This window comes from Peromyscus eremicus, chromosome 3 (genome assembly GCF_949786415.1).
Source record: "Peromyscus eremicus chromosome 3, PerEre_H2_v1, whole genome shotgun sequence".
Classification (NCBI taxonomy): Eukaryota; Metazoa; Chordata; class Mammalia; order Rodentia; family Cricetidae; genus Peromyscus; species Peromyscus eremicus.
The window spans coordinates 84,886,644-84,914,264 of record NC_081418.1 but is presented as its reverse complement, the minus strand read 5'-3'; the positions used below and the strand labels follow the sequence as shown (position 1 = coordinate 84,914,264).

Sequence of the window (27,621 nt, the reverse complement as noted above, 5' to 3'; positions counted from 1 at the left end):
ATGCACTCACCATGGTGGCATCCTGGCCTGCTCACGAACATCTCCAGCACTTAGCACTCACAGATGCCTGTCGCATGACGGAATGACGCCTCCCTGGCTAACTCCTGTTGCAACTTCAGATCCAAGAGACACCAAAATTCACCAGGCTGGGGAGTCATCGAAGTCGGACGCTGGTGGCCCGGTAGGAGGCGCCCCACGGGCCCCGTTACCGCTTTCGGTTTGCCCGGGTCGGGTACCTCTCTGAGAAGGCTCGCCCCCCGCCCCTTTGGCCCGCGGGCCCGCCCCGCCCCGCGGCTTCCTCCAGAGCCGCGGGCACAGAGGCCGCGCCGGGCAGAGGAGCCAGAGCCGGCGGCGAGCAGGCGGTGGCGGCGGCTGCGGAGGCGATGGTGAGACGGGCAGGGGCAGAGGGCGATTGTTCAGGGGCGTGAGGAAGGAGCCCGAACCCCAGGGTGAGAGACACGCTGGTCGCATGGGCCAGACCCCAACTTTGCAGGCAGCCGGGGAAGGAGACTCAGAGTGCGCCCCGTCGGGGCGGAGTGAGCGGAGCTGTAGCTTCCCACGCTCCTGCGGCAGTTACCAGCTCCCGGCAATACCCGGCGAGTCACTTAACCTCCATGAGCTTTCTTTTCCGTACCATAAAGTAGGAGCAGCAATACCTACCTTAGTGGGTCCTTGAGAGGTTAAAGGAGATGTTTATAGTTGCTGCTGCCAGGCACTCAGAACCCTTTGCTAAGAAAGTGGTAGGTAATGTGATGACCTCGGCAGCTCTTCCCGGGGCTGAGAGGAGCCAGAGCTGGCCCAAGGGTGGAAACCTGAGTAAATGCTCTCGGCCGGGTGCTGAAGGATAAACACTTTCCCCGGGGAAAGAGAAAATAAGTTGTTTACTATAAAAGTTCCATGAAATTATCAGTGTGACACAGGCTGACTCTTTCCTAACCTCTACCTAGTGACATAACCCTGAGTTGACTCACCCAAACTCCTGCCGCAGACCTGCCATTTCCAAGGCAAAGGTGTCAGGGTCCTCTGGTGCCAGGATCCCCCTCCCCTGGGGCTCCTGGGAAGATGGGCCAGGCTGGAAGCAAGTTTAGTACTCTAAGGCTGGATGGATGCGGGCTGGCTAGAGATGGCAGTGCTTGGATGGCTTCGTCTCTGGGGAACTGGAGGCAGGAAAGGGAAGTGGGGCAGGAAGGTAGCCCTAAGCTTTGAGGCCACACCAGGAAACTGAGGGAGGCTCTGAGAACGGGCTGGAGCTGAGAGCCCACTTCCGAGAGTGCAGGGTAAGAGATGGGGAGGAGGGTGGGCGTCCTGCTAGGTTTGTTCTCTGGCTGTACCGCAGAACCTTGGGATGCTCACAGGTGGATTCCAGGCAAAGGGGCTTCAGAGCCTGCGGGGTACATTGTTCCTCCAGCCTGTCTCCAGCTCCATCAGCTAACTCTCCCTCTCTTCTTGTTCCTTTTTCTGTCTCCAGCTCTGACTACCTAATTACCCCCACCCCTTTCCCTTTCCTTCCGGTCTCTTCTCTGTGACTCATTGGGTCAAAAAAGACACAGCAGCTCTTTTGTGCCACCAGCGTAGGACAAAGCAGTGGCAGGGAAGAGGGGAAGTGAGCAATCATTTCTTTGCACGTGTACACGTGTGTGGTGATATTCCGTGTATGATCTAACAACAAAGCTTGCCTGAAAGAGAGAGAGAAAGGAACAAGCCACAGCCGCCTCTCACCTCACCAACTCCTCAGCAGACATGCTTGTTCACATGTGTGGGCACGTACATGTTTAGGTGCACATGGAAGTCAGAGGTTGATGTCAGGTGTCTCATTCAATAGCTCTCTGCTTTATTTATGGAGGCAGGGTCTCTGGCCGGAGCTCACCAGCTTGTCCTTGGGATCCCCGGTTTCTGCATCGTGAGCACTGGGATTTCAAACAAAACTGCTTGGCTTTCGTGTGGGTGCTCGAGATTCAAACTCTGGTTCTCAGACTAGGACAGGAGGAGTTCTATTTTTGAAGCCATCTCCCTAGCATCGTAAATGTTTTTTTTTTTTTTTTTTTTTTTTTTTTGGTTTTTTGAGACAGGGTTTCTCTGTGTAACTTTGCGCCTTTCCTGGAACTCACTTGGTAGCCCAGGCTGGCCTCGAACTCACAGAGATCCGCCTGGCTCTGCCTCCCGAGTGCTGGGAGTAAAGGCGTGCGCCACCACCGCCCGGCTCATAAATGATTTTTAAAAAGATTTCATTGTATGAATGTTTTGCCCACATGTATGAATGTGCATCATGTATGTGAGTGCCTGTGGAGTCTGGAAGAGGGTGTTAGATCACCTCATGTTGGAATTATAGATGGCTGTGAGCTGCCAAGTGGTGCTGGGAATGGAACTCAGGTCCTCTGGAAAAGCAGCATGTGCTCTTAACCACTGGGCCATCTCTCCAACCCCACTATAAACAATTTAAAAAGTTACTTAGCTTGCTCGTTTTTGGGGGGACAAGGTCTCATGAGGATCATGTTGGTGTGGAACTCACTATAAAGCTGAGCCTCCATGCCTGACTAGAATGAACTATTTTTTTGAGGCAGTCTTGCTGCATAGCCCTTAAACTCCCTATAGACAAGGCTGGCCTTGAAATTGCAGCAATGCTCCTGTCTCTACCTCCCAAGTGCTGGGATTACAATGATCTGGTACCATGCCCAGCTACAGAATAGTTCTTGTTTGTTTGTTTGTTTTTGTTTTTTCTTGAGACAAGATCCCACGATGTAGACCCGGCTGGCCTCAAACTCTGCCTACTGAGTTCTGGGATTAAATAAATCCACAACTATGCTCAGCCGAAAATAATTCTTGAAGTCATTCATCTGACAGAATTTGGGTGTGTGGTCACAGGCTTCTCTCACTTGCGCACAAGCTAAGTTGGCATCATCAAGTGACTGGTAGGTAGTCATGAGCCAGTCAGCTGGAGCATCACACCTCCACTCTCTTAGCACAGGGTTTAGACTGGTGGCCCCAGGAGTCTGACCATTCGGCCCTTAGATTGGTTACCTACTGACTCCAGGCAACTTAACACCTCTGGGCTGTAAAACGGGGCCAATAACGCTGTCTTTAGTGGGTTATTGTGAAGATTTAGCCAGATACCCACCTGAACAGCCAGCTCAGTGCTGGTCAGGTTGTGTGCCCACTGCAAAGTGGCTGTTACTGTTGCTCGAGACTTAAGGCCCCCGTAATCCCAACACTCGGGACCAGAGGCAGGAGGACTCCCCCAAGTCTCAGGCCAGGCTGTACACTTTATTAAGAGTCTCCTTCGTGTTTGTTTGTTTGTTTTATTATTAAAATTTCTGAAAGGGCTGCAGTGTGTGGCATCCTAGATTCAGTTCCCGGTACCACATACATAAACAAAGGTCTCAATAGCCTGTAGCACCTGATGAAAAGATAGCAGCTCCTGGGTCTAGAGCAGCAGTTCTCGAAGATCCACAGAAGGTTCCTCACTTAGATAAGAGGCAAGTAAATGCATAAGTGTGCGTGCGACGGGGAAGCCTTGGCTGCTTGTGCATCTCCTAAGGAGAGAAAGAAAAGGGAAGGTGACTGTCTTGAGGGACTTACACCCACATCTAAGATGTCTTTCCTAAGGTCCCCAACACTTCTTCATAAGGGGGTGGTGTTGGCTGGAGTGTGGCTCAGTGGCTAAGAGTATTTGTTGCTCTCCAGGGACCTGGGTTAGATTCCCAGCACCCAGATGGTGGCTCACAACCACCCCTCTCCAGACGCCAAGTTCCAAGGACTCTGACTTCCTCAGGCATGCACATGGTGCACGTACACACATGCAGGCAAAATACTCAAAGATAAAAATAAAATAAGTCTTAAAACACTGGCTGCTCTTACAGGGGACCCAGGTTTGATTCCCAGCACCCACATGGCAACTAACAGCTGTCTGTAACTCCAGTTCCAGGGGGTCACACACTCTTTTTTTGGTTTCCTCAGGTACTGCATGCACCTGGTGCACAGACATACATGCAGACAAAACACCCATACACACGAAAATCAAAAGAAATAAATCTTGAGGAAAAAAAAAAAAAAAGACTGGGCAGAAGGAGCCAAGTGTGTATGATGGTATACGTGTAGTGAGTTCAAGGCCACCCTGGATTACATTAGACCTGGAAAGAAAAAGAAAATGGGCTGGAGAGGGGCCTTATTGATTAAGAGTAATTGCTGCTTCTACAGAGGGCCCGAGTTCAGTCCTCAGTATCCGTTTTGGGTGGTTCATATGGCCAGTGCCTGAAGAGACCAGGATAGGTTGTTAGATCCCCTGGAAGTGGAGTTACAGACGGTTGTACCCATCACGTGGGTGTTGGGAATCAAACCAAGGTCCTCAAAAGACCAGCCACTGCCTCTAATAGCTGAACCATCTCTCCAGCCCCCATAAATATTTTTTAAAGATAAATCTTAGGGCTGAAGAGATGGCTCAGCGGTTAAGAGCACTGGTTGTTCTTGCAGTGGACCTGGATTTGATTCCCAGGACCCCCATGGCAGCCCACAACAATCTGTAATTCTAGTTCCATGGAAGTCTGACATCCTCTTCTGATCTTCTTGGGCACCAGGCACACCCGTGGTGCCCATATACACGTGCAGGAAAAACACTCATTCACATAAAATAAGTAAATCTAAAAAAAAAAAATGCATACGTTTAAGAAAAAGAAATCTTTAATAAAAAGAAAAAGGAATGAAAAATGGTCTCCATTAATACTAATTGATATTATTTATTTAGCATTTAGTATGGGCCAGGTATTGTTTAGGCTTTTGTTAATAATGTACTACATAATCTGAGCTAATATGAGATCTCACCACTTTACAAAAGAGGAAGTGCTTGGTCAGAAAGGTTGCAGCCTCAGTGTTAGTGAATCAGCTGGGAACTGGCAGAGGCAGGCGGGATTTGAGGCGAGGGATGCAGTACACCTTGTTTTTGACATAGAGTCCTCCCGGCCCCCCTGCCCCCAGAAACAAGGTTATAAGTGCTCACCAATACACACAGTTTTTACATGAGAATGAGCTAGCAGGCTCTGGGAATTTTCCTCTACCATGTCATGTGCTCTCTCCTCCTCCAAGTGCTAGGGTTATGTACATGCGTGCTCACACCCTACTTCTTGCTTTTAAGAGGCGTGGTCTCAGGCAGAAGCAGGCAGGTGTCTGTAAGTCCAAGCAGCCTAGTTGGTCTATATATTGAATTCCATGCCAGCCAGGGGTATGTAAAACAAAACAAAATGGGGGGTGGTGTGAGGGGGGAGGTGCTCAGCAATAGATGAAGGACAGACTCAAAGTCTGAAGCTCTCTCTGTCTTGTCTGTCTGTCTGTCTGCCTGCCTCTCTCTCTCTCTCTCTCTCTCTCTCTCTCTCTCTCTCTCTCTCTCTCTCTGTGTGTGTGTGTGTGTGTGTGTGTGTGTGTGTGTGTTCCTGCTCTATCGCTCGCTCGCTGCTGCATTCCCTTGAGACAAAGGCTCTCACCAAAGCTGGAGCAGCCAGTAAAACCAACGATCCTCTCTCTCCGATCTCTACCAGAGCTGGAGGTATTGGGGTGTGCAGCCTTAACTGGCTTTTTACATGGGTGCTTGGGATCCGAACTCAGGAGCTTATAAGTGCACTCTTACCCACTGAGCTCTCTCCCTAGCCTACACACCCCCAGCCTCCGCCTCAAGACGGTCTCATGTAGTCCAGGCCAAAGATGGCCTTGAACTTCCGATTCTCTTGCCTCTGCCTCTGGAACGTTGGGATTACAGGATTGTGTCACACCTAATGCTTTTGTCTTGTTTTTGAGGCAGATCTCACTACATAGCCCAGGCTGGCTTGGGACTGGAGAGTCCCCGCTTATGCACACCACCACACCTGACTTGGTTGGGTTTTATCACTTCCTCCACACTAGTTTCCACTCCTTGACTTCTGCGGCTTTCCCTAGCCCCACCCAGCCTCTCCATCCTCTGCCAGGTCCCTTCACTAGTGGGCCATGTCTCTGTCTGCCAGAATGGCCCAGCTCCATTCCAACATCTGCCCTTTTGGTTACAATTCTGACCCTTGTAATCTACCCACTCCACGGGTGGCTAGGGCACTTTATGTCTCCGTGTGTAACTCTACCCTTCTCTGATGGTATCACATGTTTCTTTTCCTCAGCTAGAGAGAAATCTCCCTGAAAACAGGTACGATTCATTCAAAAAATATCTGTCATGTGTCTACCAGCTGCCAGGCCCTTGGCTGGGTTACAGGTGGCACAAGACAGCATGGCCCTTCCTTGCCCTCTGCTCAACTCTTCCCCGACACTTTCCTAGCGATTTATCTTTCATACTTCCAGCAGAGACCTGTGCGCATAGTTAGGGTCCTTTTGCCTCTGGTTGAGGGGGGCCAAAGTGGGCTGGCGTTTGGTGGCTGTGTTCCCTGGAACGTAGGTGTTCTTTTAGGCCGGTAGCCCATCTTGGCTCCCGATAGGCAGTGGCATGGCTTTGCTGTGGAGAGAAAAAGATGGAGGCACAGCCAGCTCTCCACAGAGTGTGACCCTGCGTTACCCCTTGGATGGGAAGAAGATAACGGTTGTAGCATCCAGAAGAACAGAGCTGGAGATGCAGTTCAGCAGGTAGAGGGCTTCCCTGAGCATGAATGAAGCCCTGGGCTTTCGTCACCAGCACCACATAAACTGGACATGGTAGGGCACCCTTGCACTACTGGTACTGGGGAAATGAGGCTAACAGGATTAGAAGTACTAGGTCATTTGGGGCTGTATAGTGTGTTGGAGGCCAACCTGGGCGATACGAGACCTTGTCAAAAAGAAAAAAGATAAAAGAAAAGATGAAGAAAGGGGGAAGATGCTGGGCAATGGCTCGGTAGTCAACAGCACTTATCACTGAAGCATGAGCATTGGTGGGGCTTTCCGGCTACCAGACTCCTCCAGGTTCAGTGAGAGACCTGCTGTCGAGGGAGTAAGATGGACGACGGTGATAGAGCAGGACACTGGCATCATCCTCTGGCCTCTGGGTGTATTTACAGGCAGGTGTACCAACAAAACCACTCCCAACGCACTCATATGCTGCAGGGTGGGGGTGGGCAGTTGGGGACAGGACAGACAGACAGGAGCCATAAGGTGGCTCAGCAGGTAAAGCGTTTTCCACACAAGCCTGCTGCCCTGAGTTCAATCCCAGGATCCATGGGAAAGTGGACAAGATGTCCTCTGACTTCCCCGTCTGGGTCCCCCTACAATAATAAAAACGAAAATACCCCCAGCATCCCACCAACCCCCAGCGGTGATTCTTTAAATCTTTGTCCGTTCCCAAGTTTTTGGAGTGTTGGGGATCTGGGGAAGTTCAAACAATGGAGCCTTGTCCAACAATCCAGTAGTCACGGTGGGGATGACAATTGACTCAGGAATGGAGGAAGCCGCCCTGTGTCTCAGCCTCTGCACCCAATGCCTCCCTGGTTTGCCTGCTCCACTTTAAAAACAAGCTGTTTTTCTAGCTCTTAGATAAATATTGACCTATCTGGGTTTCAGATGCCTGTCCCTCGAAACTCCTGCTGGGCTAGATCAGCACATCAGGAGAACCTCTCTTGAGGCTAAGAGTTCCTTTTGGATAGGCAATCAAGCAACTGACCCCTTTCCTGGGTCCTTGCAGTGGTCAGCATTGCGTTGGCCTCCCAGGCTTCTGGATGCTGGAGGATGGACTAGGGTGCTGGCCCCTGCCCTCCCTTTGGGAACGTGTGATCTAGCTGTGGAGAGAGGACTCATGCCCTGGGAATGCTCTGAGGCTGTGTGCAGGGCAGCTGTGATGATCCTGTGTGAGGAGGATTCTTGCCTGTGGAGGAGGTAATCCTCTGCGACTACCAGGTCCCTTCCAACACACATTCTCTGGTTTTAAGTGGAATTCTGTCAAATGCCAAAATGTCTGCTGGGAACAATGGGAGATATGGGCTGGCCGGAAGCGGGGGTGGGGGTGGGTGGGTTTGACACTCTGTGAAAAGGAGATAGAATGGGGATGGGAAGGATGAGGCTGAGGGGAGGGAGTTGCTGTGGTTTGCTAATCCTCTGGTGTTCATCTTCCTGAATAGACCTGCTGTCTCGTGGTCTCGCACAAGGCGTCTAGAGACAGCACGGCTTTTGCCCCCACTCTTTTCTCCCCCTCTTCCCCTTTCACATCCCCCAGATTGACACTTGTGCCTTTCTCATCCCAATCCTCCGAAACAAACTGGGTTTCCTGGTTAGGTGAAGCTGGGCTGCTCAGGTTCAGAAGCCAAAGATTGTCACTTGGATCCCAGGGAAGCCCTGGCTGCCTAGAAGGCTGGAGGCCGAAGGCCAGAGGGTCTCAGGTTCCCAGGAGGAGAGCACATTTAGAAGGTGGCCACTGAAAGATGGAGAGCAGGTTAGCTCAGAGGCAGAACTGGCCTGACTGGTCAGGGGTCCAGAGAGGGAGAGATGAGCTGCTTGGTTTGGGAGGGGTTCTAGGCAGAGATGCTGGTGTGACCTGGTCTCAAAAGACCTTTCTAGTCCTGCGGAGTGAATTTTTTTTTTCTTGCCTGGCTCCCTGCTCTTTGCCATTTCTTGGGGTCAGTGGGAAGCCGTAGGACAGATGAACACTGGGTAGATGCCATTTTGGAGCAGGTGAGCAAAGTGTCTGCTTTATGGGAAGTTGGAGGCCTGGGAAGCTAGCTCCCAGTTTGAGGTAACATAGAAGAAGCTGAGATGCTGAAATCTGGAGCGGATGGATAAGGAGCCCGGAGGTCAATTGCTCAGAAGGCAGCCCTTTAACCTGAATAGCTCAAGCCTTTACACACAAAGGATGCTATTACTCATCTGCCATACCCAGACATTGTAGGGGAGCGGGGAGTTTAGGTCTTTTGTGCGGGAGGAAGGCTGGGTGGGGAACTCTTGTATCCTTGACCTTGGGCTTGGTGCTCAGGCAGGGAAAGAATTGGAGCGATGCCAGCGGCAGGCGGACGAAGTGACGGAAATCATGCTCAACAATTTTAACAAGGTCCTGGAGCGTGACAACAAGCTGGCAGAGCTGGAGCAGCGCTCAGACCAGCTCCTGGACATGGTGGGTGGCCTCTGGGAATGGGGGAGGGACAGGAGAAGTTTGACCCTTAGAGGGAGCTCTTAGGCTTTGCTGGGGAGGCTGTAGGTGGGTTCTGGGGCTTGCTTGCTTCCTAGTGTGGGTGGGACCTTCTGGTTTCCTACTAGTGGATTTCACAAAGATAGCCTTGGGTTGGGGCTGTAGCTCAGATAGAGTACTTACCTAGCATGCATGGCCCTGGGCCCACTCCCCACCATGGCATGAAACACAGTGGTGGTACACCTGTGATCCCAGCACTCAGGGAATCCGGAGATCAGAAGCTCATTCTCCGTCACACAGTAAGTCCAAGCCGGAGCTACATGAGACCTTGTCTTACAAAAACAAACAAATAAACAAAATAAATAAATAAACCTAAGAAGTCTTTGGAGCTGTGCGCATTCCTAGAGGTCAAGGGCTAAGTGGGTGTGAACTAGCAGGAGGATTGAGAGTCAAGTGTTTGAGGTTGGGAGCCAGGCTGGAAGGGTCCCGGGTGGGCGGGTGACAGTGAGTGGAGAGGCGGCAGACAGGGTAGGGAGGGTGCTGGTGTAGGGATGGAGAGCTGGCTTTGAGGCCTTGTGGGAACCATTAACTCTCTTTCTCTCGTATCTCTGGGTACCCACAGAGTTCGGCCTTCAGCAAGACGACCAAGACTCTAGCCCAGAAGAAGCGCTGGGAGAATATCCGGTGCCGGATCTACTTGGGGCTGGCAGTGGCTGGTGGCCTGCTCATCATCCTGATTGTGCTGCTGGTCATCTTTCTTCCAGGGAGTGGTGGGGACAGCAGTAATCCATAGGCCTAGGATACAGGCATTGCCTTAGGGACTGAGGACTGACCCAGCCAGGCCTGGAGGAGAGGCTGAATGACTGTACTGGCCTGTTCTGGTCTCCAGAGAATCCTGGTGTTTGCTTCCGTCTCGGCCACCCCGGAGAGTACTGAAGGGCATCCTGGATATGTGTACCTCTGCATCTCCCATCATGCCATGGACTGGTCCTTGAGGGCAGCCTGCTGCTGCACTGGCCCTACTAGGCGACACAGCTGGAGCTCAGTAAAAGCAGCTGTTTGGTTAAAAGTGTTTGTTTCTCTCTCTCTCTCTCTCTCTCTCTCTCTCTCTCTCTCTCTCTCTCGTGCACATACATACACCACAGACACAAATGTGTACACACACACTTCAGACGCAGAAACACAACACACACACACACATCCCACAGACACAGAAACATACTACATACTGTACACACACACACACACACACACATACACTAAAGTAATGTAATTTAAAAAAGAAAAGAAAACCTGTCGCCCAAAGGACTATATTCCAGTAGATGGCTCCTTCCTTTGCTTTTTCTCCTTGGTTTTGCCCTACACAGACAGACCTGTAATATGGGGGCACAGACACAACAACCCACAAAACAGACCTTTGCACCTATTCCCATGAAAATGAAACCCATCATTTCTGACATCCTGAGGGTTCTTAGAGGACCCAGATGGAAGAATTAAGAAGAGAGGGCTTGCTGGGAGTCCAGCTCAGTTTTCAGAGTCCTTGCCTAGTGTGAACAAACTTCTGGGCTGGATGGTGGCACATACCTCTAGAGACCCAGCACTGAGGAGGTAGAGGCAGGAGGATCACAAGGTCAAGATCATCCTTGGCTATAGTTAGTTTGAAGCCAGTCTGGGCTATATGAGGCCCTGTCTCAAAAGCAAAAAGTTGGCTGGAGAGACGGCTCAGTGGTTAGGAAGGCGTACTGCTCTTGCAGAGGACCCAAATTTGTAAGTTCAGTTCCCATCTCTCAAGTCAGGTACTTCATAACCACCTCTAAGTCCAGCTTCAGGGAGATCATCCTCTGTGGTTTTTTTTTTTTTTTTGGTTTTTCGAGACAGGGTTTCTCTGTGTAGCTTTTCGCCTTTCCTGGAACTCACTCTGTAGCCCAGGCTGGCCTCAAACTCACAGAGATCCGCCTGCCTCTGCCTCCCGAGTGCTGGGATTAAAGGCGTGTGCCACCACCGCCTGATGAGATCATCCTCTGTGGGCAGCTGCACTCAAGTGTACACACACTCACAATTTACACAACATTTAAGGAAAACAAAAAACATGCCGAGAGATAACCTCATAAAGTGTTTGCATTGAAAGCACAGGGACCTGAGTTACATCTCCAAAACCCATTTTAAAAATCCCGGTGTGTAGTCCAATGTGGTAGCCTTAACCTTGATCTAAACACTGGGCAAATAGGGACAGGCAGATCTCCGTGAGACTGAGGCTAGCCTGGTCTACATAGTGAGATCCTCTCTCAAAAAACACATAAACAAACAAAAACCAGTATGTTGACCTTCTTGTACATCCAGACAAATCCCTGAGGAATCAGTAGCCACCAGCCTAACCTAATTGGTGAGCTCCAGGCCAATAGGATAAGCTGTCTCAAAAAACAATGTGAGCTGGTGAGTAAAGAATATGGAGTTGTGGGGGCTGGAGAGATGGCTCAGCAGTTAAGAGCACTGGCTGTTCTTCTAGACGACCTGGGTTTCAATTCCCAGCACTCACATGGCAGCTCACAACTGCCTTGTAACTCCAAGATCTGACACCCTCATACAGACATACATACAGATAAAGCACCAATGCACATAAAAATAAATTATTAAAAAAAAAAAAAAAAAGGCTGGGCGGTGGTGCACGCCTTTAATCCCAGTACTCGCGAGGCAGAGCCAGGCTGGATCTCTGTGAGTTCGAGGCCAGCCTGGTCTACAGAGCAAGATCCAGGACAGGCAACAAAACTACACACTACACAGAGAAACCTTGTCTTGAAAAAAAAACAAAAAAAAACAAAAAAAACCAGACTGACGTTTGGGGCTGGGCAGGTATGCTGGTATGTGCCTTGAATCCCAGCACTTGGGAGGCAGAGGCAGGTAGATCTCTATGAGTTCAAGGCTAGTCTGGTCTACAGATAAAGTTTCAGGAGAGTGAGGACTGTTACACAGAGAAACTCTGTCTCGAAAAACCAAAACATGATCAAAATAATGCTCATCTCTTCTTAATCGCTGCCAATTTCTCAGCTCCAGATAACCAGCATAGATTGTCCTACTAGAGCTCAGGTTTCACTTCAGTGGTGCTGGTCTATTGTTAACCACCACGGATTCTTCAGCCCCAGCTGCCCAGAGCCATACATTCCTTTTGTTGTTGTTGTTTTTGAGACAGGGTTTCTCTGGGTACCCTGGCTGTCCTGGAACTCGATCTGTAGACCAGGTTGGCCTTGAACTCACAGAGATCTGCCATCCTCTGCCTCCTGCGTGTTGGTATTAAAGGCATGCACCACCACCACCGGGCTAAGCCACAGATTTTTAATTAAAATATATCTCACAAACAGCCCCAGCAGAGTCTTTAAGGGATTCGCAAACTTCCCTCTGAACCTTCATTAAGCCAGGCCTCCACCATCTGCATGGCTGTCAGCATTATCTTCCAAGTTCCCACAAGTTCATTAAGTTCTAAAACTTTAACATAACTTTTCTAGCCCAATGTCCCAACATCCTTCTCAATCTTCCCAAACATAATATGTTCAGATCTGCCACAGAAATACCCATGTCCTAGTGCCAACTTCTTTGCTTTGTTTTATTTATTTTTATTTTTATTTTTTCTCACTTTTTCTTTATTTTATTATATATATATTTTGATTTTTGAGACAAGGTTTCTCTGTGTAGCTCTGGTGGTCCGGGTATTCACTCTGTAGACCAGGCTGGCCTCAAACCCACAGAGATCCACCTACCTCTGCCTCCTCCAGAGTGCTGGGATTAAAGGCATGTGTCTCCACTGTCCGGCATTGTTTTCTTACTATTGTGGTAAAACACCATGACCAAAAGGAACTTGTTGAGCAAAGGGTGTGTTTCAACTTAAAATTGTAGTCTATTTTGAAGGAAAGTCAGGGCAGGAAACCAGGGCAGGAACTGAGGCAAGATCTGAAGCAGAGGCCATGGAGAAACACTGCTGACTGGCTTTCTCAGCTTTCTTTTTTTCTTTTTTTTTTTTTTTAAATTTTTTTTTTTATTGGTTTTTCAAGACAGGGCTTCTCTGTGTAGCCCTGGCTGTCCTGGAACTCATTCTGCAGACCAGCCCTGACCTTGAACTCACAGAGATCCACCTGCCTCTGCCACCAGAATGCTGGGACTAAAGGCGTGCACCACCACCGCCCTGTTCATCAGCCTGCTTCCTTATACAGTCTTGGGGTGTCACTGCCTACAGTGGGCTAGGCCCTTCCATATCAATCATTAATCAAGAAAATGACTTTGTCTACAGGTTCATGTGATGGAGGAATTTTCTCAGTTGAGGGTCCTTCTTCGCAGATGACCCTAGTTTTTTTTCAAGTGTGGGCTATAGAGGCTTATTACTTTTTGTTAGAGGCAGTGTCTCCCTAAGAACCCAAGCTGGCCTCTTAAATTCTCAGATTACCACCATGCTTGCTCTAAGAATTTGTTACCTTCCCTGGGTTTATTATCACCTTCCTCTTCTGAGAATGATGGAGGGTAGCACTTTGCCCTGCTAAGTAGGTCAACAACACTCACTTTGGGCAAGCTGCTTCTGGGACTCAGGTTTCATACATATAAAAGGGGGCAGAAGTAATGCGGGTGCAGTTCAGTGGTAGAGAAAGTGCTTAGCATGGACTCAAGGCTCTGTAGTTAAGCCCCCATGAGAAAAAGGAAAAGCAGAAGGTACCTCACTACAGTATCAGACAATTACAGTGATCAAATACGGGCTTTTCGTTTTCTGTATGTGTCTCCTTTTATCCTGTTTAAGACAGGATCTTACTATGTAGTCCATTCTGGTCTTGAACTTGCAATCCTCTGGCTGTCATCTTTTTTTTTTTTTAAGGATTTATTTTTATAACTGTGTATGTGTGTTTCTGCCAGTTGAACGTAGGTATAGGGGAGAAGGGGGAAAGAGGGGCTACCTGGAGCTGGAGTTATAGGAGGTTGTAAACTGCCCGACTTGAGCTCCTAACCATGCATGGTTTTGTTTGTCTTTCTCTCCCTTTCCTTATTTGTTTATATTTATTTTTTATTTTTATTGATTGACAGATTGAAATAGGGTCACACTTTGTAGCCTTGGTTGGCCTACCACTCAAAGAAATCCGCCTGCCTCTGCCTCCTGACTTATGGGATTAAAGCCAAGCAGCACCATGCCTTTTTTTTTTTTCTCTTTTTTTTAATGTGTGTGGGTGTTTTGCTGCATGTCTGTCTGTCCGTCGTTTGTATGCCTGGTGCCCGCAGAGAGCGTCGGAACGCCTGGAAACTGTGTTACAGACGGTTGAGCGCCGCCCTGTGGGTTCTGGGACTAGAACTTCGGTCAGCTTAGCTATCTCTTTAGCTCCTCCATCTCTTATTTTTATGCCTAAAACCTAATAAATGCGTGGGAATTTTCCTCTCGAGGAGTAGGTGGGGCGTGAGGGTAAATTCAGCCAATGAGACTCAAGACAAAGACTTCCGGCTCGCATTTTCACTTCTGGAGCGCGGCGAGGGCCGTCTGAGCGCGGGGCCGGAAGAGTCCCCGGAATTTCCTTGTTCTACGACTCTATTGGCTGTAGCCTTTGGTCACCTGACTCACCCGACCAATGAGAGGCGGCTGAATCAGTACTTCCGCCTTTGTGAGCGGTCAGCGAGCCACTATGGCCATCTCACGAATAACTCTGATTGGCTGTCATCTCGAAGCTCGCTCGCTTATTGGCCAGGGCGGGATCCGGCTCTCCAGCGGCAAGCTAGAGCCGTGTCAGACAAGCCTAGCAACCCGGCGGCCATGGCGTCCTATTTTGATGAGCACGACTGCGAGCCGTTGAACCCCGAGCGCGAGGCCCGCAACAATATGTTGCTGGAGCTCGCGAGGAGAGTGCGCGGGGCTTGGAGCTGGGCCCCGGGCAGCAGGTTTCTGGGCTGGGGCTTGGCGGAGAGGGCCGGTAACCTGGGAGATGGGACGAATAATATGGAATGTTAAGTCTGGGCGACGCGATTAGTCGGAGTCGTTAATTTGGGCCGTTAATGAGCGGGGCCCGCCAGGGGATCGTGGGAAGGACTGAGCTGGAAAAGGTGGGAGTCGCAGAGGGAGGCAGCGGAGAAGATTGTCGTGGGGGCGGACACGGCCATGTGCTCATGTGCGTAGTAAATTGGATAGTGTTTTGCTAGCAATAAGCTAGCACAGAAGCTCACTGCGGCCCTGGAATCAACTTAGCTTTACCGGATCGTTCCTGAGCGACTTCCTTGAGACTGCTACTTCGTGTAAAATGGGAATGAACAGCGAGCTAGGGTTGTCTGGTCACACCACCACGCTGGTGTTTTTCTTGTGTTTTGAGAGAGTCTTAGTATGTATTCGCAACTGTAACTCAGTATGTAGGTAAGGCTGGCCTCGAACTCACAGCCTCCTAAGTGTTGTGATTAAAGGCGGGGGACCCCTCCGCTCCCACCCCACTTTCGTTTTTCCTACTGAGCAGCTATTGTGTACTAGTCGTTATTACTACTGGCCAGGACAGGTGTTTTTGTCTGTTAGTGTCTAGTGGATTATGGGGCCAAAAATGTGGGGTTTTTTTTAGTTCTGATTCTTACACTTTTCCCTCAGATCACTCTTTAATAGGATGGACTTTGAAGACTTGGGATTGGTAGATTGGGAACACCACCTGCCCCCACCAGCTGCCAAGGCTGTGGTGGAGAGTCTCCCCAGAACAGTCATCGGTAGCTCCAATGCTGGTGAGGATACAAGTTCTTTTTTTCTTTTTAGGAGATAAGCCAGAGGTGCCATCTCCCCCAAGCCAGCACAATCTGGCCTGTTAAGTTTTCTAGGCCAAGCCTGGGTCTGAGTGGGAGGTTGGGGTGGGGCCTTAACAGTTCTCCTGATCAGCACTTCCTCTTCAAGAGCTCAAGTGCCCCGTGTGCCTTCTGGAGTTTGAGGAGGAGGAGACTGTGATCGAGATGCCCTGCCATCACCTCTTCCACTCCGACTGCATTCTGCCCTGGCTAAGTAAGGTACTTCTTCCGGCCTCACCTGCCCTGGCACCAATTCCTGAGCTGCTTTTGTGGTTCCGGCCTGAGCTGGGAATCCAGGAAGGGCGAGAGCAGGGGTGGGACTCAGGAGCAGGGACGGGCTGGAAGACTGCTCTGATTTGTCTAGACAAATTCCTGCCCCCTGTGCCGCCATGAGCTGCCCACTGATGATGACAGTTACGAAGAGCACAAGAAAGACAAGGTAGGGGCTGGTGCTTCTGAGGAGGGGGGGCAGTGGGCGTGGTCACCCCACCCCTCCACCTCAGCAGGCTCCTTACTTTGCCTCCCCTCCAAGTCAGTTTGGTTGAGGGGCAGAGGCCTTAGCATTGCTGAAGCTAGGAGCCTGAAAACAGGCCTTATCCATGAGTGTTCCGGCCTGCCCTGCCTAGCCTTTGTCTGTCTTCCAGGCTCGGAGGCAGCAGCAGCAGCACCGCCTGGAGAACCTCCACGGAGCCATGTATACGTGAGGCAGCGGTTAGGGCTGAGAGCTCAGCCTCTGTGACTGAGTCCTCCCTTTTGCACTTTGAATCTTCATTAAAGGTTTCTTTACCCGCCCTGCAGCTGCAGCGCTCACACGCTGCCGGAGCAGGGCTCTGCATCCTCCACCCTGCTGCTAGTGAGAAAACTGGCAAAGGCGTCAGATGGCGGAAGGTGCCAGGCTGCATTTCCCTCTCTGCTGGCCTCTAGCCTCTGGGTGGTGGGCCTCTGGGGGCAGCCAGGGCTTGGGTCTGAGTGTTCTTGGTTACAAGTTAAACTGTGTCAGGGCCTGGCACTTTGTAGCTGTTTAAAACTGATAAACTAACTTGTACCACCCCCTTCCGGAAGAATCTAGTTAACCTTGGAACCTTTAGTTAACATTGGAATCCTGGGGGTGTTCTTTAGTTCCACTGAGAAAACTTTTAACATTGTAAAAGTTGCCCTCTGTATCCCATCCCCGTCCCTGTAGGCGCCGGTATCAAGGAATCAAAGTTCAAGCCAGACTGGGTAGGGGAAAGAAGTGAGACTACAAAGCCAAGCCAGTTCTTTGGCCTGTTTAGAGACTCATAATGGGGGGCCAAGCACTTGTGGAGGTCTTGAGAGTGGGTTTTACTATGTGACCCTGGCTGGCTTGGAACTCACTGTATTGATCAGGCTGATCCTGGTCTATACAAATCACACTCTATACAGAACTTAGGAGATCCTCCTGCCTCTACCTCCCCAGTGCTAGGATTCCTGGTTTGTACCATCATGCCCAGACCCTTCTGATGTATTTTGATGGCACCTGTCACTCTTAGTTACTGGCAACCCTCAAGAATCTCTCCTGGACGGACCAAAGGGCTTCTTTTCATCCCTACCTACTGGATCAGACCCTCCCTGATTCTCCAGAACAGACTGCAGACATGCAAATTAGAATTCTTTTAATAGATATAAAAAAGTACTAAAATACTCATGTGGTTCTGCTGTGTTATTTGCCCTAAAGGAAGTGAGGGGCAGAGTGAAGAACCCAAGTGCAGCTGGGTGGGCCCTCCCTTAGGCTAAGGCATGCGCCTCCCATCATCCAGGCTTTGGGGCCCCTGCTGCCCCAGCCCCCAATTCCTGCAGCAGGAAACCCCAGTGGTCTGGCTCTGGCACTGGGAGAAGGCACCTGAAGGGCTGGCAGGGCAGGTGAGGATAGGTGACCTTTAACACAAAATACTACTCTGGTATGGGGGGACAGGACATGTAGCAGAGGCAGCTGGTGAGACCGGGCTCCTCTATGGCACAGGTGGATGTTGGATGGCCACTTCTCCAGAAGTGAGGAAGCCTAGATCCCAACAATACTCTCTACAAATCGTTTTTGGTACAAAATAAATGCAAAGAAGGTAGAGGGTGTGGGTGCTGCGGAGGCTGGGCCAGCCACCCTCCAGACTCAGATCATGGCAATACTCTCGGGAGCACAGTTGAGGTGGGTAGAGGTGCTGCTGCTCCCAGAGGACTTACAGGCCCTGCCAGGGGCAGGCTGCAGTGCAGCCACCAGTGTGTCTGAGGAGATCGCCCCAAACTCATAGCTGAAGGTGCCGTAGAAAATGAGGATATCGAGGACAAACACCCATTCACACAGGGCAGCCCCGTGCTGTAGCTGAGAACTCTCGTGGAGGAAGAAGACTCCACCTGGAATGGGGTTAAGGAAAGGTTCGATACCATGTGTGGACCTGGCTACACTGTTTGGCCGTCCCAGATACTGAAGTTGGCTGAGGTAAAGGATCAGACTTCCTAAGGAGAAGACTTCCAGGCCGATGGGCACTGCGCTCAATCAAGATCCCACCCCTCCCCCGACCTGGGGTGGGAGAAGGGTTGAGCTAGGGGGTGAGTTCCTGGCTACCCTTGTCCCAGAAGGATACTAAGGACCAAGGTGATGAAGGCAATGACAGCCAGCACACTTCGCAGGTAGGCCATAGCCAGGTCCAGGGTGGTGGTGGCCCCATGGTAGAAGAGAACACATTGCAGGCACACAAAGAGCAGCCCGGCGGGTAAGGCCACACCAGCTCCGATGTAGTGTAGAGACTTGGCATGGTCCACCTGGCCCAGACGGGGGTTAAACCATGAAGTAGCCCCACCTTTCTGTCCCATCCATCCCTTCTCTGTCCCTCAACCCCTCCCTTCCTTGATCAACCTACAGGCAGCCAGACCCTAGAAAGGGGAGGTGGGGGGAGGCACCTGGAAGTTGCCGACCACCACGAGGCCCGCGGCGTTGGTGCAGCCCGTGATGAGTGCTGTGGTGTTGATCCAGGAGTGCCGGTTCTGCTCCAGGAGCTGCCCGTACCGAAGGAGGCAGATCAGGGCCACTAGGGGAAGACAGTGATGCTGGGACCTCTTCTCGCCTTCCTCCAACCTTGCCTTCCCAGCCTGCCCTCCAGTTTCTTGCCTGCTCAGGCACTCCAGCCTCTTGCTGAGAGCTGAGAGCTACAAGGTTGTGGACAAGTAGGTAGAATTGTTTCTGTGTCATCCCCCACCCCCCAATCCCAGGCTTTTACCCAAGGCAGCTGTGTGAAGATTAGTTCGTATATGGCCTTCACTGAACAGGAGAGAAGTTGCCCCTCTCACCAGCTCTTGGTGATGGGGCAGGCTGTGCAGAGTAAACATTTCTGGGCTTTTCTAGAGATGAGGGTAGGAGTCTGATGGTATCACTCACCCATAAAAGCACCCATGTTGCCAATGAGGCTGAAGAGGCAGCTCTCTGGGGGATATGTTCCACACTTGCTGAGGGGAGGGGTGAGGACAGTGAGGCAGGAGTAACCCATGGCCCTCTACACCCCTCCTATACTCCCCGCCCCCTCCCGGGGTGGGGGGGACTTTATCTGTGCTTGGCCCTTCAGCAGACAAACCTCTGATTGAAATAGAGCTCATGTGTAAGAGATAAAGAGGTGCCCTAGAGTGCCAGGCAGATCTGAGACTCCTTGCTGAGTCCTGCAGCTGGTCTAGATTTCCTTGGACTTGTGTTGGGCACTCAGAAGTGCTGACCTTAAATCCGGTACTTTCATTGGCTAGCTGTGTGACCTGAATGAATATTTCCCAGCCTGTTTCCACATCAAAAGCGGTGAAAACGGAACCTAACCTGAAGGAAGGGGTAAAAGGCACCACTGGCATATAAAACTAAGCAGAATGCCCAGCTCCTAGAAATAGCAAGTAGTGCATTATTTTTTTGGAACAGGGTCTTAACTTTGCTCAGGCTGGCCAAAAACTAGCTGGGGATGACCTTGAACTTCTGGTCCTCTTGCCTTAATCTCCAGAATGCTGGGACTGCAGGCATGTGTTACACATCTAGTTTTATGTGGTGCTGGGCTTTGCTCATGCCCGACGGGCATTCTGCCAACTGAGCTATATGGCCAATGCCCAGGCTCCCCCTTGTCTCTTTTCTTCTCTGAGACAGGGTCTCACAGGACACAGGCAGGCCTTGGATTCATCTTCGTACTACTTCCCAAGTGCCACTTTAGCCTTGCTAGTATTCACTGGCTCAGAATCTTTCTTCTTGAGATCCGGGGACAGTCCTGTGTTTGAGGGGCTTTCTGAAGGTCTGGGGTCTGCCCAGTTTCCAGGACCTACCTGATGAGAGGAACATCATCAAGGGTGCAGCAGGTCTTTGGGCCCCCTTGTTCAGCAGGGTCAGGAGAGCAGGACTCATTGTAGGACCTGGCAGGTAGGACACAGGGTAGAAGATTGGAGGAAGGAGTATCTCAAAACCTCAGCCTGGAGCCTTAGGCTTCAGGAGAAATCTTCCAGACCTCCCAGGGCTTTCCTGAAGCAGAGACAGAGGATGAAGGGATGATGGGAAGTGGGTGGATGGCCAGGATGTCAAGCCTGGAGACCAGTGTCAGAGAATAGCAGTGAGGTCTATGGTCTCCGTGTGGCTTGTGGGCTCAAGGAGGGACAGAGATGAAGGGAGCTTTAGAGTGAGGCCACCTGCAGAGTGCTCCATACCAGTTCTCCACTGGGCACACGTGGCGGTTCATCACGGCCATGGCATACCTGTGGAAGCAGACCTGTCACTCTGTCCTCATGTCTCTTCCGGCCCAGCCACCCCCTACTGGCTCTTTGACTTTTGGCCTAATTCAGCCTCACTGTCCTTGCTGTCTTTTGGTGGGGTGAGGAGGTAGGTATTGATGCTATAGCAGACCCTGTAGAATTGCCTCCAACCAAAGACCCTCTGGAAGTTGCCCTGCTTAGAAGTGTATGTTGGAGCTGTCTTGCTGGACTGCAGTGGTGCCCGCATGTCTCGAGAGGCTGTGTGCCCAGGAATCAGGCCAAGCTTTGGCGACAGAGTGACCATGGGTACCTACCATTCTGGAGCCTACAAACAGGTCAATGGACTGTGTGTTTGCCATCAAGCTCCTTTAGGCCCCCCTCAACCCGCACCCCTCTTACTCACACTGTCCATATGCCCGTGATGGAGAATGCTGACAGGCTGACAGGAAGGAGGATCCAGGCGGTCATGAGGGAGTGGAGCCAGGGTGGTGGTAGTTTGGGGGTAAGGACAACAGGTAGGTGGGGAAGAGGGGACAGGCCCAGCTACCTTGAGATATTTCAGCCACAATCATCAGCTGCCCTGGCCTGGTGGGGGAGAAAGATCAAGGTCCAGGGTCTGGTGACTGGCCAGGGCGGGGGGAGGGGGAGGGTGGGCAACACTTCATCCCAGAGCTCTCCCTGGGCATTCGAGCGTCCAGACTTTGGGCTGAGCCTCAGCCGGAACGTGGCACCCTCCGGCTATCCATCGGGGGCCTCCGCGATCTACTCAAATGCCACCGGCGCGCTGAGAGCCTCGGGTAGGGCTGTAACATCTGGAAAGAGAGCCACGCTCCCCGGCCTGAGGGACACCGGCTTGGTGAAGGCTGGAGCTAGGACAATCAAGGGGATCATGCCAAGGAAAGCCTGGGAGGGTGCGCCGGGCCGAGAGAGCGGCTGCGAGGCGTTGGCGTGCGGGCAAACCACCTGACCACCGTGCCCCGGCAAAGGGGCGGGTTCTCGAGGGAAGCCCGACCGGTCCCGCTCGCGTGGGCACAGGGACCCCAGCTTGGGTAGGCGTCTGCAGCCAGCGACAACTCGCCCTCCCTCCAGAGCCCGGCTTCCCAAGGCGATCCCTTGGAGGCTGCTAGAGAAAAGAAGTCCAGTACGCACCTCCCCGGAGCGCCCCGCCGCCGCCGCTCCCTGCTCGGCCCCCTCGTGGCTGCGTCTCCAGCTGCGGCCCTCGGAGCAGCCCTGAAAGGTTTAAAGGGCCGAGCGGCCCCGCCCCTGGCGGCCCCAGGCCCGCCGCGCCGCCCGCCGGGACGTGGAGTCCGCGTAGCCCCGGCCCCGGTGCCGGCGCCCCGCCCGAGACTACAACTCCCGAGCCCCCGCGGCAATGTCACGGGAGAAACGTGGGCGGTGCCCCAAGTCCAGGGGACCTGGGCGCCGGGGGCGATGGCCCGGACACCTCTGACACCGAGATCTAGAGGGCAGTTGGTTTTGTCATTCCTGCGGTGGGAGTGCGGGCTGGCCAGCCCTGCAGCTCCGCCCGTGACTGTAGCCTGTGGCTGTCATCGTGCACGTGGCTGGAAGAAGCCTTCCTTCACTGCCTTGGCGGACTGTTAAGGCTTTGGGGAGGCTCTCCCCTACCTCACTGTGGCGCCCCAAGCCTGCTACTGTCTTGACAGGCAAGAGGCAGGTGGGTGAGAAGCCAAGCACCAAACCTGGACTTGGCTTAGGAAACCCAAAGCACGCTGAATTTGGTTTTGCCCACCCCACCCGCTAGCCTCCGGTCCGCCCCATTAGCAAACTCTGGAAGAGGGCTGCTTTTATTTTTATTTTGGGGGCATACAAGAACACAGAGTACTGGCCAGAAGTCACCATGTCCAAGATGTTTCCCAACTAAGGACTCAACACTTAAGTGAGGTTTAGGGTACTAAAGGATATCCATTCTAAATACATGCTGGTGCCTGCCTAGGGCCGGTAAAGATGAACACACCCGGTGCTCATTACTAGAGGGGAAGGTGAGGGACTCAAGTGGAATCTGGAAAGAGGAAACAGGACTATGTGGGAATAAATTATCCATTAGTCTCCCTTCAATCGATGGACAGAGTACCCTGAACATTCTCTTTATGATGGAAAGGGGATGGCTACTTCTGCTGGCACACCATAGGTGTGTCTGGCTCTGCCTATTAGGCAGCCCCAGCAGTGGGGCCCCCATAAGACCACCCTTAGGGGGATCATTATCCCAAGGGGGCATGATCCCAGGCTGGTAGGAGTGGGAGACAGCTGGACTGGTGAAACCAGTTAGTTCCACAAAGTCCCTTATGCTGAAGCAAAATAGAGCAGAAGCAGCCGTGGACTGGGGCTTCAAGAGGAGAAACCTTTTGGGCATCCAAATGGAGGGAAGAAGTGGCATAGGAAATCACTGAATGGCCTTTTCCCTCTTTACCACCAGGACTTGTTAGTGAAAACAGGGCCAAGGAATAAGGCTCTGCAATGGTCACTGGACAAGACTAGGCTGGCTGAATTGACAGCGGTGGGGGTGGGTATAAAATCCAGCCCAGCTTCTGTCTGAGGGACAAAGGTGAATCTCTCAGTAACACAGAAGTGGTATCTTCCTGCCCACTACATTCCAACCTAACCAGGCACCGTTTCTCTTACATGCTCAAATGGGACTGCGAACTATCATTGAGAGCTGTTCTCCACCCCAAGCCCTCTGCATAGTGTCCTGTTATGTAATCCAGACTAGTCTCAGACTAATGATCCTCTGGCTGGAGCCTCCAGAGTGCTAGGATTACAGGCATGTAGCACCACACCTGGTTAGCCTTTCTTCTCCTCAAGATAGGGACTGTGGAGTCCTGCTGCTGGAACTCCCTGTATCTGGCTGGGGAACTTTTAAAATTATATATATGATTTCTTCTTATTACTTTATATGTATGGTGTTTTGCCTGCCCTGTAAGTCTGTGCACCACATGCTTGTAGTGGATCCTCTGGGACTGGAGTTACAGTTTCATGCCACCAAGTATGTGGAACTGAACCCTTGTCCTCTGGAAGAGCAAGTGCTTTTAACCGATGAGCCATTTTTCTAGACCCCAAATTCATTCATTCATTCACTCATTTTATATATATATATATATAAATTTTTTTCTTTGAGACAAGGTCTCACTATGTAGCTGGCTTTGAACTCAAGAGATTTGCCTGCCTCTGCCCCTCCCCCACCCCGTGCTAGGATTAAAGGTATGTCCTACCAAGCCCAGCTTAGTCTTTAACTTTTGACTATCATCCTGCCTCTGCCTTAGTACTGCTATTACAGGACTATATGGCCATTGCATTTAGCTTTGTGATTCCTAACACTCACTGTATCCTATTGGGCTGGGTTTATGTCTCTATCTCATCACCAGGGGGTCTTGGAGGATTCCACAAGCCCTACTGACTATTCTGACAGTGTTGAGGTTACCTGAACTCCAGAGCTGTGCCACTGGAGGCACTTTTAGGTTTAAAATGTCAACCTGATGAGGACCAAGTTGTTTATGGACACCTGAAGGAGGAAGCTGCCTAAGAGGGCAATAGTAGGACCAGATATCTTTAAAAAATTTCAACCTCTATGCTACGTGAGTCTAGCTGTTATACTCTGACCAGAACAGCTCTTCAAATAGTCAGCACACCAAGAGGTGAGATTCCCAGTGCTGATTCTAGTGGAGTAACTTTAGGGCAGGCATTTAACCTCCCTCCCCAAGTACACAAGTGATTTCACAACTCTTGGCAAAAACAGTGCTGTAAAAATAGTTTATTGGTTAAAAAGTACCTTCCATGATTTTCAATTTGCATAATTCCATTTTATCTATACAGAAACACCGGAAATGAGACTGTATGGCTTTTTCTACATTTAGCACCATGACATAGCCAGTACACTCTGATGGTTTTTTTTTTTTTTTTTTTTGATATAAGGTGTTGCTATATAGCTTAGGCTGCTCTCGAATATGCAGTGCTCCTCCTGTCTCTTGAACTGTTCCATTCCTAGCCTCTTGTTCTGTTGGCTCTGGGAAGAGAGGAGCCCTTTACTAGGAAGGTTTTCACTTCTAGTATCACTCCAACTCCTACAGAAATTTGGGCTGGATGCCTAGGGCTCCCAACGATACGATAGGAATCTAAAGGAGTTAAGATTTCAAATAATTGTCAACATTCCATGAGATTTTCCCAAAAGGCTCAGAGGTAGGAGAGTCATCTGTCTTTCATACAAAGGTCTCACTTACATTTGAGTTATCTGGGAAGCACCACCCCGACATTCGCAGATCTTGTCAACACACACAGCAGGTTGGAATACTTACCACCCCAAAGGGGTTCAATCTATCTGGGGTGGTCTCTAGTTGGCAATGCACCCCAGATGACCAGAGATGGAATGTTCTTTCATTCATACTAGACCCACCACTGGCTGGCTACTGCAGCCAGTACATACACTACTCCCTTCATATATATACACTTTTATATCTTTTCCCTTCTTGCACTACACTCTTCAAAGGCTTTCATGCTTGCAGTAGGCCACTACTCCAGCTTTATCATTTATACTTGCACAGCCCAAGCCCCCTTGCAAAACCAGTTCTCTCAAGAATGATATAAACTCTGGCTCAGGAATTACAAAACTGTGAAATACAGGCTTAATTCCAGTTAAGAACTGAGGGAAAAAACATTCCATAGAGAGTAGGAATGGGACTGTTTGATACAAGGTCTATGTAGCTCAAGACAGCCTCAAACTCATGGCAATCTTTTTTTTTTGGGGGGGGGGGTTGGGGGTTGAGACAGGGTCTTTCTATGTAGTCCTGCCTGTCTTGGAAATTGCTATGTAGACAAAGCTAGACTCAAACTCAGAGACCTTCCTGCCTCTGCCTCCCAAGTGCTGGAATTAATGGTATGTGCCACCATGCCTGGCTATATATATATATGGCAATCACTTTGCCTCAGCCTCAAAGGCTGGAATTACAGGCATATGCCATCCTACCTGACCCCCATATCCCCCCCCCCAAAAAAAAAGACAGCCAAGAACATATCTACTCAAATGAGTGTTGATTCTGAAGCAGTTTGCTGTAAGTCCTGTCTATGGCATACTGCTTCTGTGCCACAAAACAGGGCAGTTCTGAGAGCTCACTATGGCCTGTGAGTTTTGAAACAGGTAAGAGACATCTAGAAGCAGATCTGCCAAATAAACTGAACAGAACTATGATGGACCCCAGAAGAGAACAGCAGAGCAATGCAGCTAAGCCCTAAGGCTGAGGGCACAGCCCCCGAGAGGCATTTCAGGGGTGTCTGAAGAGACATCAGCATCAGCTCCAACAGGCTGGCTCAGAATGACCGCTCTTCACTCAAGCACAGGTTTGGAGCTTTGGGAGAAATTAGCTAAGAATGAAGAGTGCTTTCTTGGCTAGAAAATCTTTCATACACACCTGATAAGCAAAGTGCTTCTGGAAAAAAGGCTTAGAGGAGTTTCTATCAGTCTCCTATCTAAGGTCTTTGTGAGGATCATAAACACAAAAAAGGCCTATACTGAATGCTGTATTCTTCCATTTCTTTCTTTCTCAAGAAGTGGGAATAGAGGCAAATTTTTAGGTGCTGAGTCCTCAGATTCCTCTTCAGGTCTTTTTTTCTAGGTTTAGTAACTGTACCAGGAAATAGGAAATGAAGCGCTAAGAACACATTCCTAAAGCAGCCAGAGTTCCAGTGAATCCTGTGTTTCAAGTCAGAAAATGGACTGATTAGCTGGAGACTAAAATGGCTTGCTGGATGATGAGCATGGTGTTTGGCAGAACCTCCTTCCCTTAGAGGCTCTGGATGGTATCTAACCATGTAAGTCCAAAGGCACTCACAGCACATGTTCACGAGCACAGGGTAAAGGCTTTTTCCTGTGACAGCAGAACTGGGCTTAGGACTGACAAGCTTAAGGCACTTAACCCTGGGACCAGCTCTCTGGGTCTAGAGCATTTAGGTCCCCAGCCACCTCCACAACCAGGACCTTCTAACTTACTACCTAACTCACTGTCCCAGAATTCCTCTGGCATGGCAAGCTGTGACTCACTGTTTTAATGGCATAAAGTAGGTGCTCAAACCCCATTACATCTGTTTTCAGCAGCGTGGGATGAAACCCAGCAGAGCCCCCAAGTGTCCTGGGAGAGAAAAACCACTGAGCTGCTCTGGTCAGAACGATCTTGAGACCCTCACATGAAGACAAAGCCCTGGCAGGCTGTTGGGCTGCAGGCAGTCTCAGTGCTCGTGGGCTCTTTTACAACTCACACTTCAAGTGGCTGAAGTCAGGCTCATTCCTGGAAATCTTAGGTGCCTGAAAATCCCGTGCACAGGATGTGTTGTGGACTTCAGACCTTAGCCTAATCTTGTGTTAGAAAACATATCCCCTGTTGGAAAAATGCTACGTCTGGGGATCTTTACCCAAAAGACCTAAATTACATTTATTTAGTTTTTTCTTGGAACCACTTAGGTTGGCCTTTAACTTGCAGCAATCCTCCTACTTTGGCCTCCTGCACACAGCAGTCACAGTGTGCATAAGCATCCTCAGACATATTGAGAGGTGGGAAAGAAGAAAGCATGGGGTGGAGAAGCGTTCATTTCCTCTACGGTGTTCTCCAGGACTCTATTTTTTTTTTTTTTTTGCTACCAGAGCCCCCCCCCCCAAGGCAATCATAGCTATAGTCAACTTTCCCATCTTCAATAATTCAAGACTGTTAGACCATAATTGGAGAGTTAGTCTCAAGTTTGTTTGATAATTCCCCTCTAGTCTGAGTAGAAGGTAGTCTCTTACAGTTGGGGGGCCAATTTGGTAGGCCTAGGCAAGGCAGGTTTTTCTTCTCTTTTTTAACTTTCTTTCTTTTTTTGGAGACAGGGTCTCTCTACAAGCCCTGACTGTCTGTCCTGGAACTCCCTCTGTTCCAGGATGGCCTTAAACTCACAGAACACTGCCTGCTTCTACTTCCTGAGTGCTGGGATTAAAGGTGTGCCCCACCATTCCCAGCAGGCAGGTTTCTCAACAGATGATTGAAGCTTAGCCCATCATTGTCTTCCTAGGTCTCCTACACATCTTCTACATAGTGTAAAGC

At 50.5% G+C, this 27,621-nt stretch overlaps 3 protein-coding genes across 9 annotated transcripts; 2 read left to right on the top strand and 1 right to left on the bottom strand.

Annotated features, from left to right (window-relative positions):
• Positions 1 to 300: 300 nt before the first annotated feature.
• On the top strand, positions 301 to 10,121 carry Vamp5 (vesicle associated membrane protein 5). Its single transcript, XM_059256718.1, has 3 exons — positions 301 to 386; positions 8,900 to 9,037; positions 9,675 to 10,121. Exons 1-3 carry the CDS (start codon positions 384 to 386, stop codon positions 9,843 to 9,845), a joined length of 312 nt encoding a protein of 103 aa, XP_059112701.1. The 5' UTR covers positions 301 to 383; the 3' UTR covers positions 9,846 to 10,121.
• Positions 10,122 to 14,681: 4,560 nt separating this feature from the next.
• Rnf181 (ring finger protein 181) lies at positions 14,682 to 17,485 on the top strand. 5 transcript variants are annotated; one of them, XM_059257987.1, is made up of 5 exons: positions 14,682 to 14,950; positions 15,639 to 15,766; positions 15,933 to 16,042; positions 16,188 to 16,262; positions 16,476 to 17,485. In XM_059257987.1, the coding sequence occupies exons 1-5, from the start codon at positions 14,826 to 14,828 to the stop codon at positions 16,560 to 16,562; spliced, it is 525 nt and encodes a 174-aa protein (XP_059113970.1). In that variant the 5' UTR covers positions 14,682 to 14,825; the 3' UTR covers positions 16,563 to 17,485. The 5 variants fall into 5 exon arrangements, with proteins under 5 accessions (XP_059113970.1, XP_059113965.1, XP_059113966.1 ...); XM_059257982.1 differs by having other exon boundaries at positions 14,687 to 14,950; positions 16,468 to 17,485; XM_059257983.1 differs by lacking the exon at positions 14,682 to 14,950 and adding an exon at positions 14,957 to 15,177 and having other exon boundaries at positions 16,468 to 17,485.
• Positions 16,997 to 21,790, bottom strand: Tmem150a (transmembrane protein 150A). Of its 3 annotated transcripts, XM_059257979.1 has the most exons (8): positions 21,692 to 21,790; positions 20,946 to 21,127; positions 20,498 to 20,545; positions 20,123 to 20,209; positions 19,212 to 19,279; positions 18,737 to 18,864; positions 18,421 to 18,598; positions 16,997 to 18,190 (listed from the first exon to the last, which is right to left on the bottom strand). In XM_059257979.1, exons 2-8 carry the CDS (start codon positions 21,008 to 21,010, stop codon positions 17,949 to 17,951), a joined length of 816 nt encoding a protein of 271 aa, XP_059113962.1. In that variant the 5' UTR covers positions 21,011 to 21,127; positions 21,692 to 21,790; the 3' UTR covers positions 16,997 to 17,948. The 3 variants fall into 3 exon arrangements, with proteins under 3 accessions (XP_059113962.1, XP_059113964.1, XP_059113963.1); XM_059257981.1 differs by lacking the exon at positions 20,498 to 20,545; XM_059257980.1 differs by lacking the exon at positions 21,692 to 21,790 and having other exon boundaries at positions 20,946 to 21,654.
• Between the last annotated feature and the right edge of the window lie 5,831 nt (positions 21,791 to 27,621).

Excerpts from the sequence above, each read along its gene's own strand:
- Vamp5 (XM_059256718.1), top strand. Across the intron at positions 9,038-9,674 it reads CAGACCAGCTCCTGGACATG|AGTTCGGCCTTCAGCAAGAC; the intron begins GTGGGTGGCCTC and ends GGGTACCCACAG.
- Rnf181 (XM_059257987.1), top strand. The coding sequence starts at position 14,826 with ATGGCGTCCTATTTTGATGAGCACGACTGCGAGCCGTTGAACCCCGAG. Across the intron at positions 16,043-16,187 it reads TTCTGCCCTGGCTAAGTAAG|ACAAATTCCTGCCCCCTGTG; the intron begins GTACTTCTTCCG and ends TGATTTGTCTAG. Across the intron at positions 16,263-16,475 it reads AAGAGCACAAGAAAGACAAG|GCAGCAGCAGCAGCACCGCC; the intron begins GTAGGGGCTGGT and ends CCAGGCTCGGAG.
- Tmem150a (XM_059257979.1), bottom strand. The coding sequence starts at position 21,010 with ATGACCGCCTGGATCCTCCTTCCTGTCAGCCTGTCAGCATTCTCCATC. Across the intron at positions 19,280-20,122 it reads GATGATGTTCCTCTCATCAG|CAAGTGTGGAACATATCCCC; the intron begins GTAGGTCCTGGA and ends CCCTCCCCTCAG. Across the intron at positions 18,865-19,211 it reads CAACATGGGTGCTTTTATGG|TGGCCCTGATCTGCCTCCTT; the intron begins GTGAGTGATACC and ends GTCTTCCCCTAG.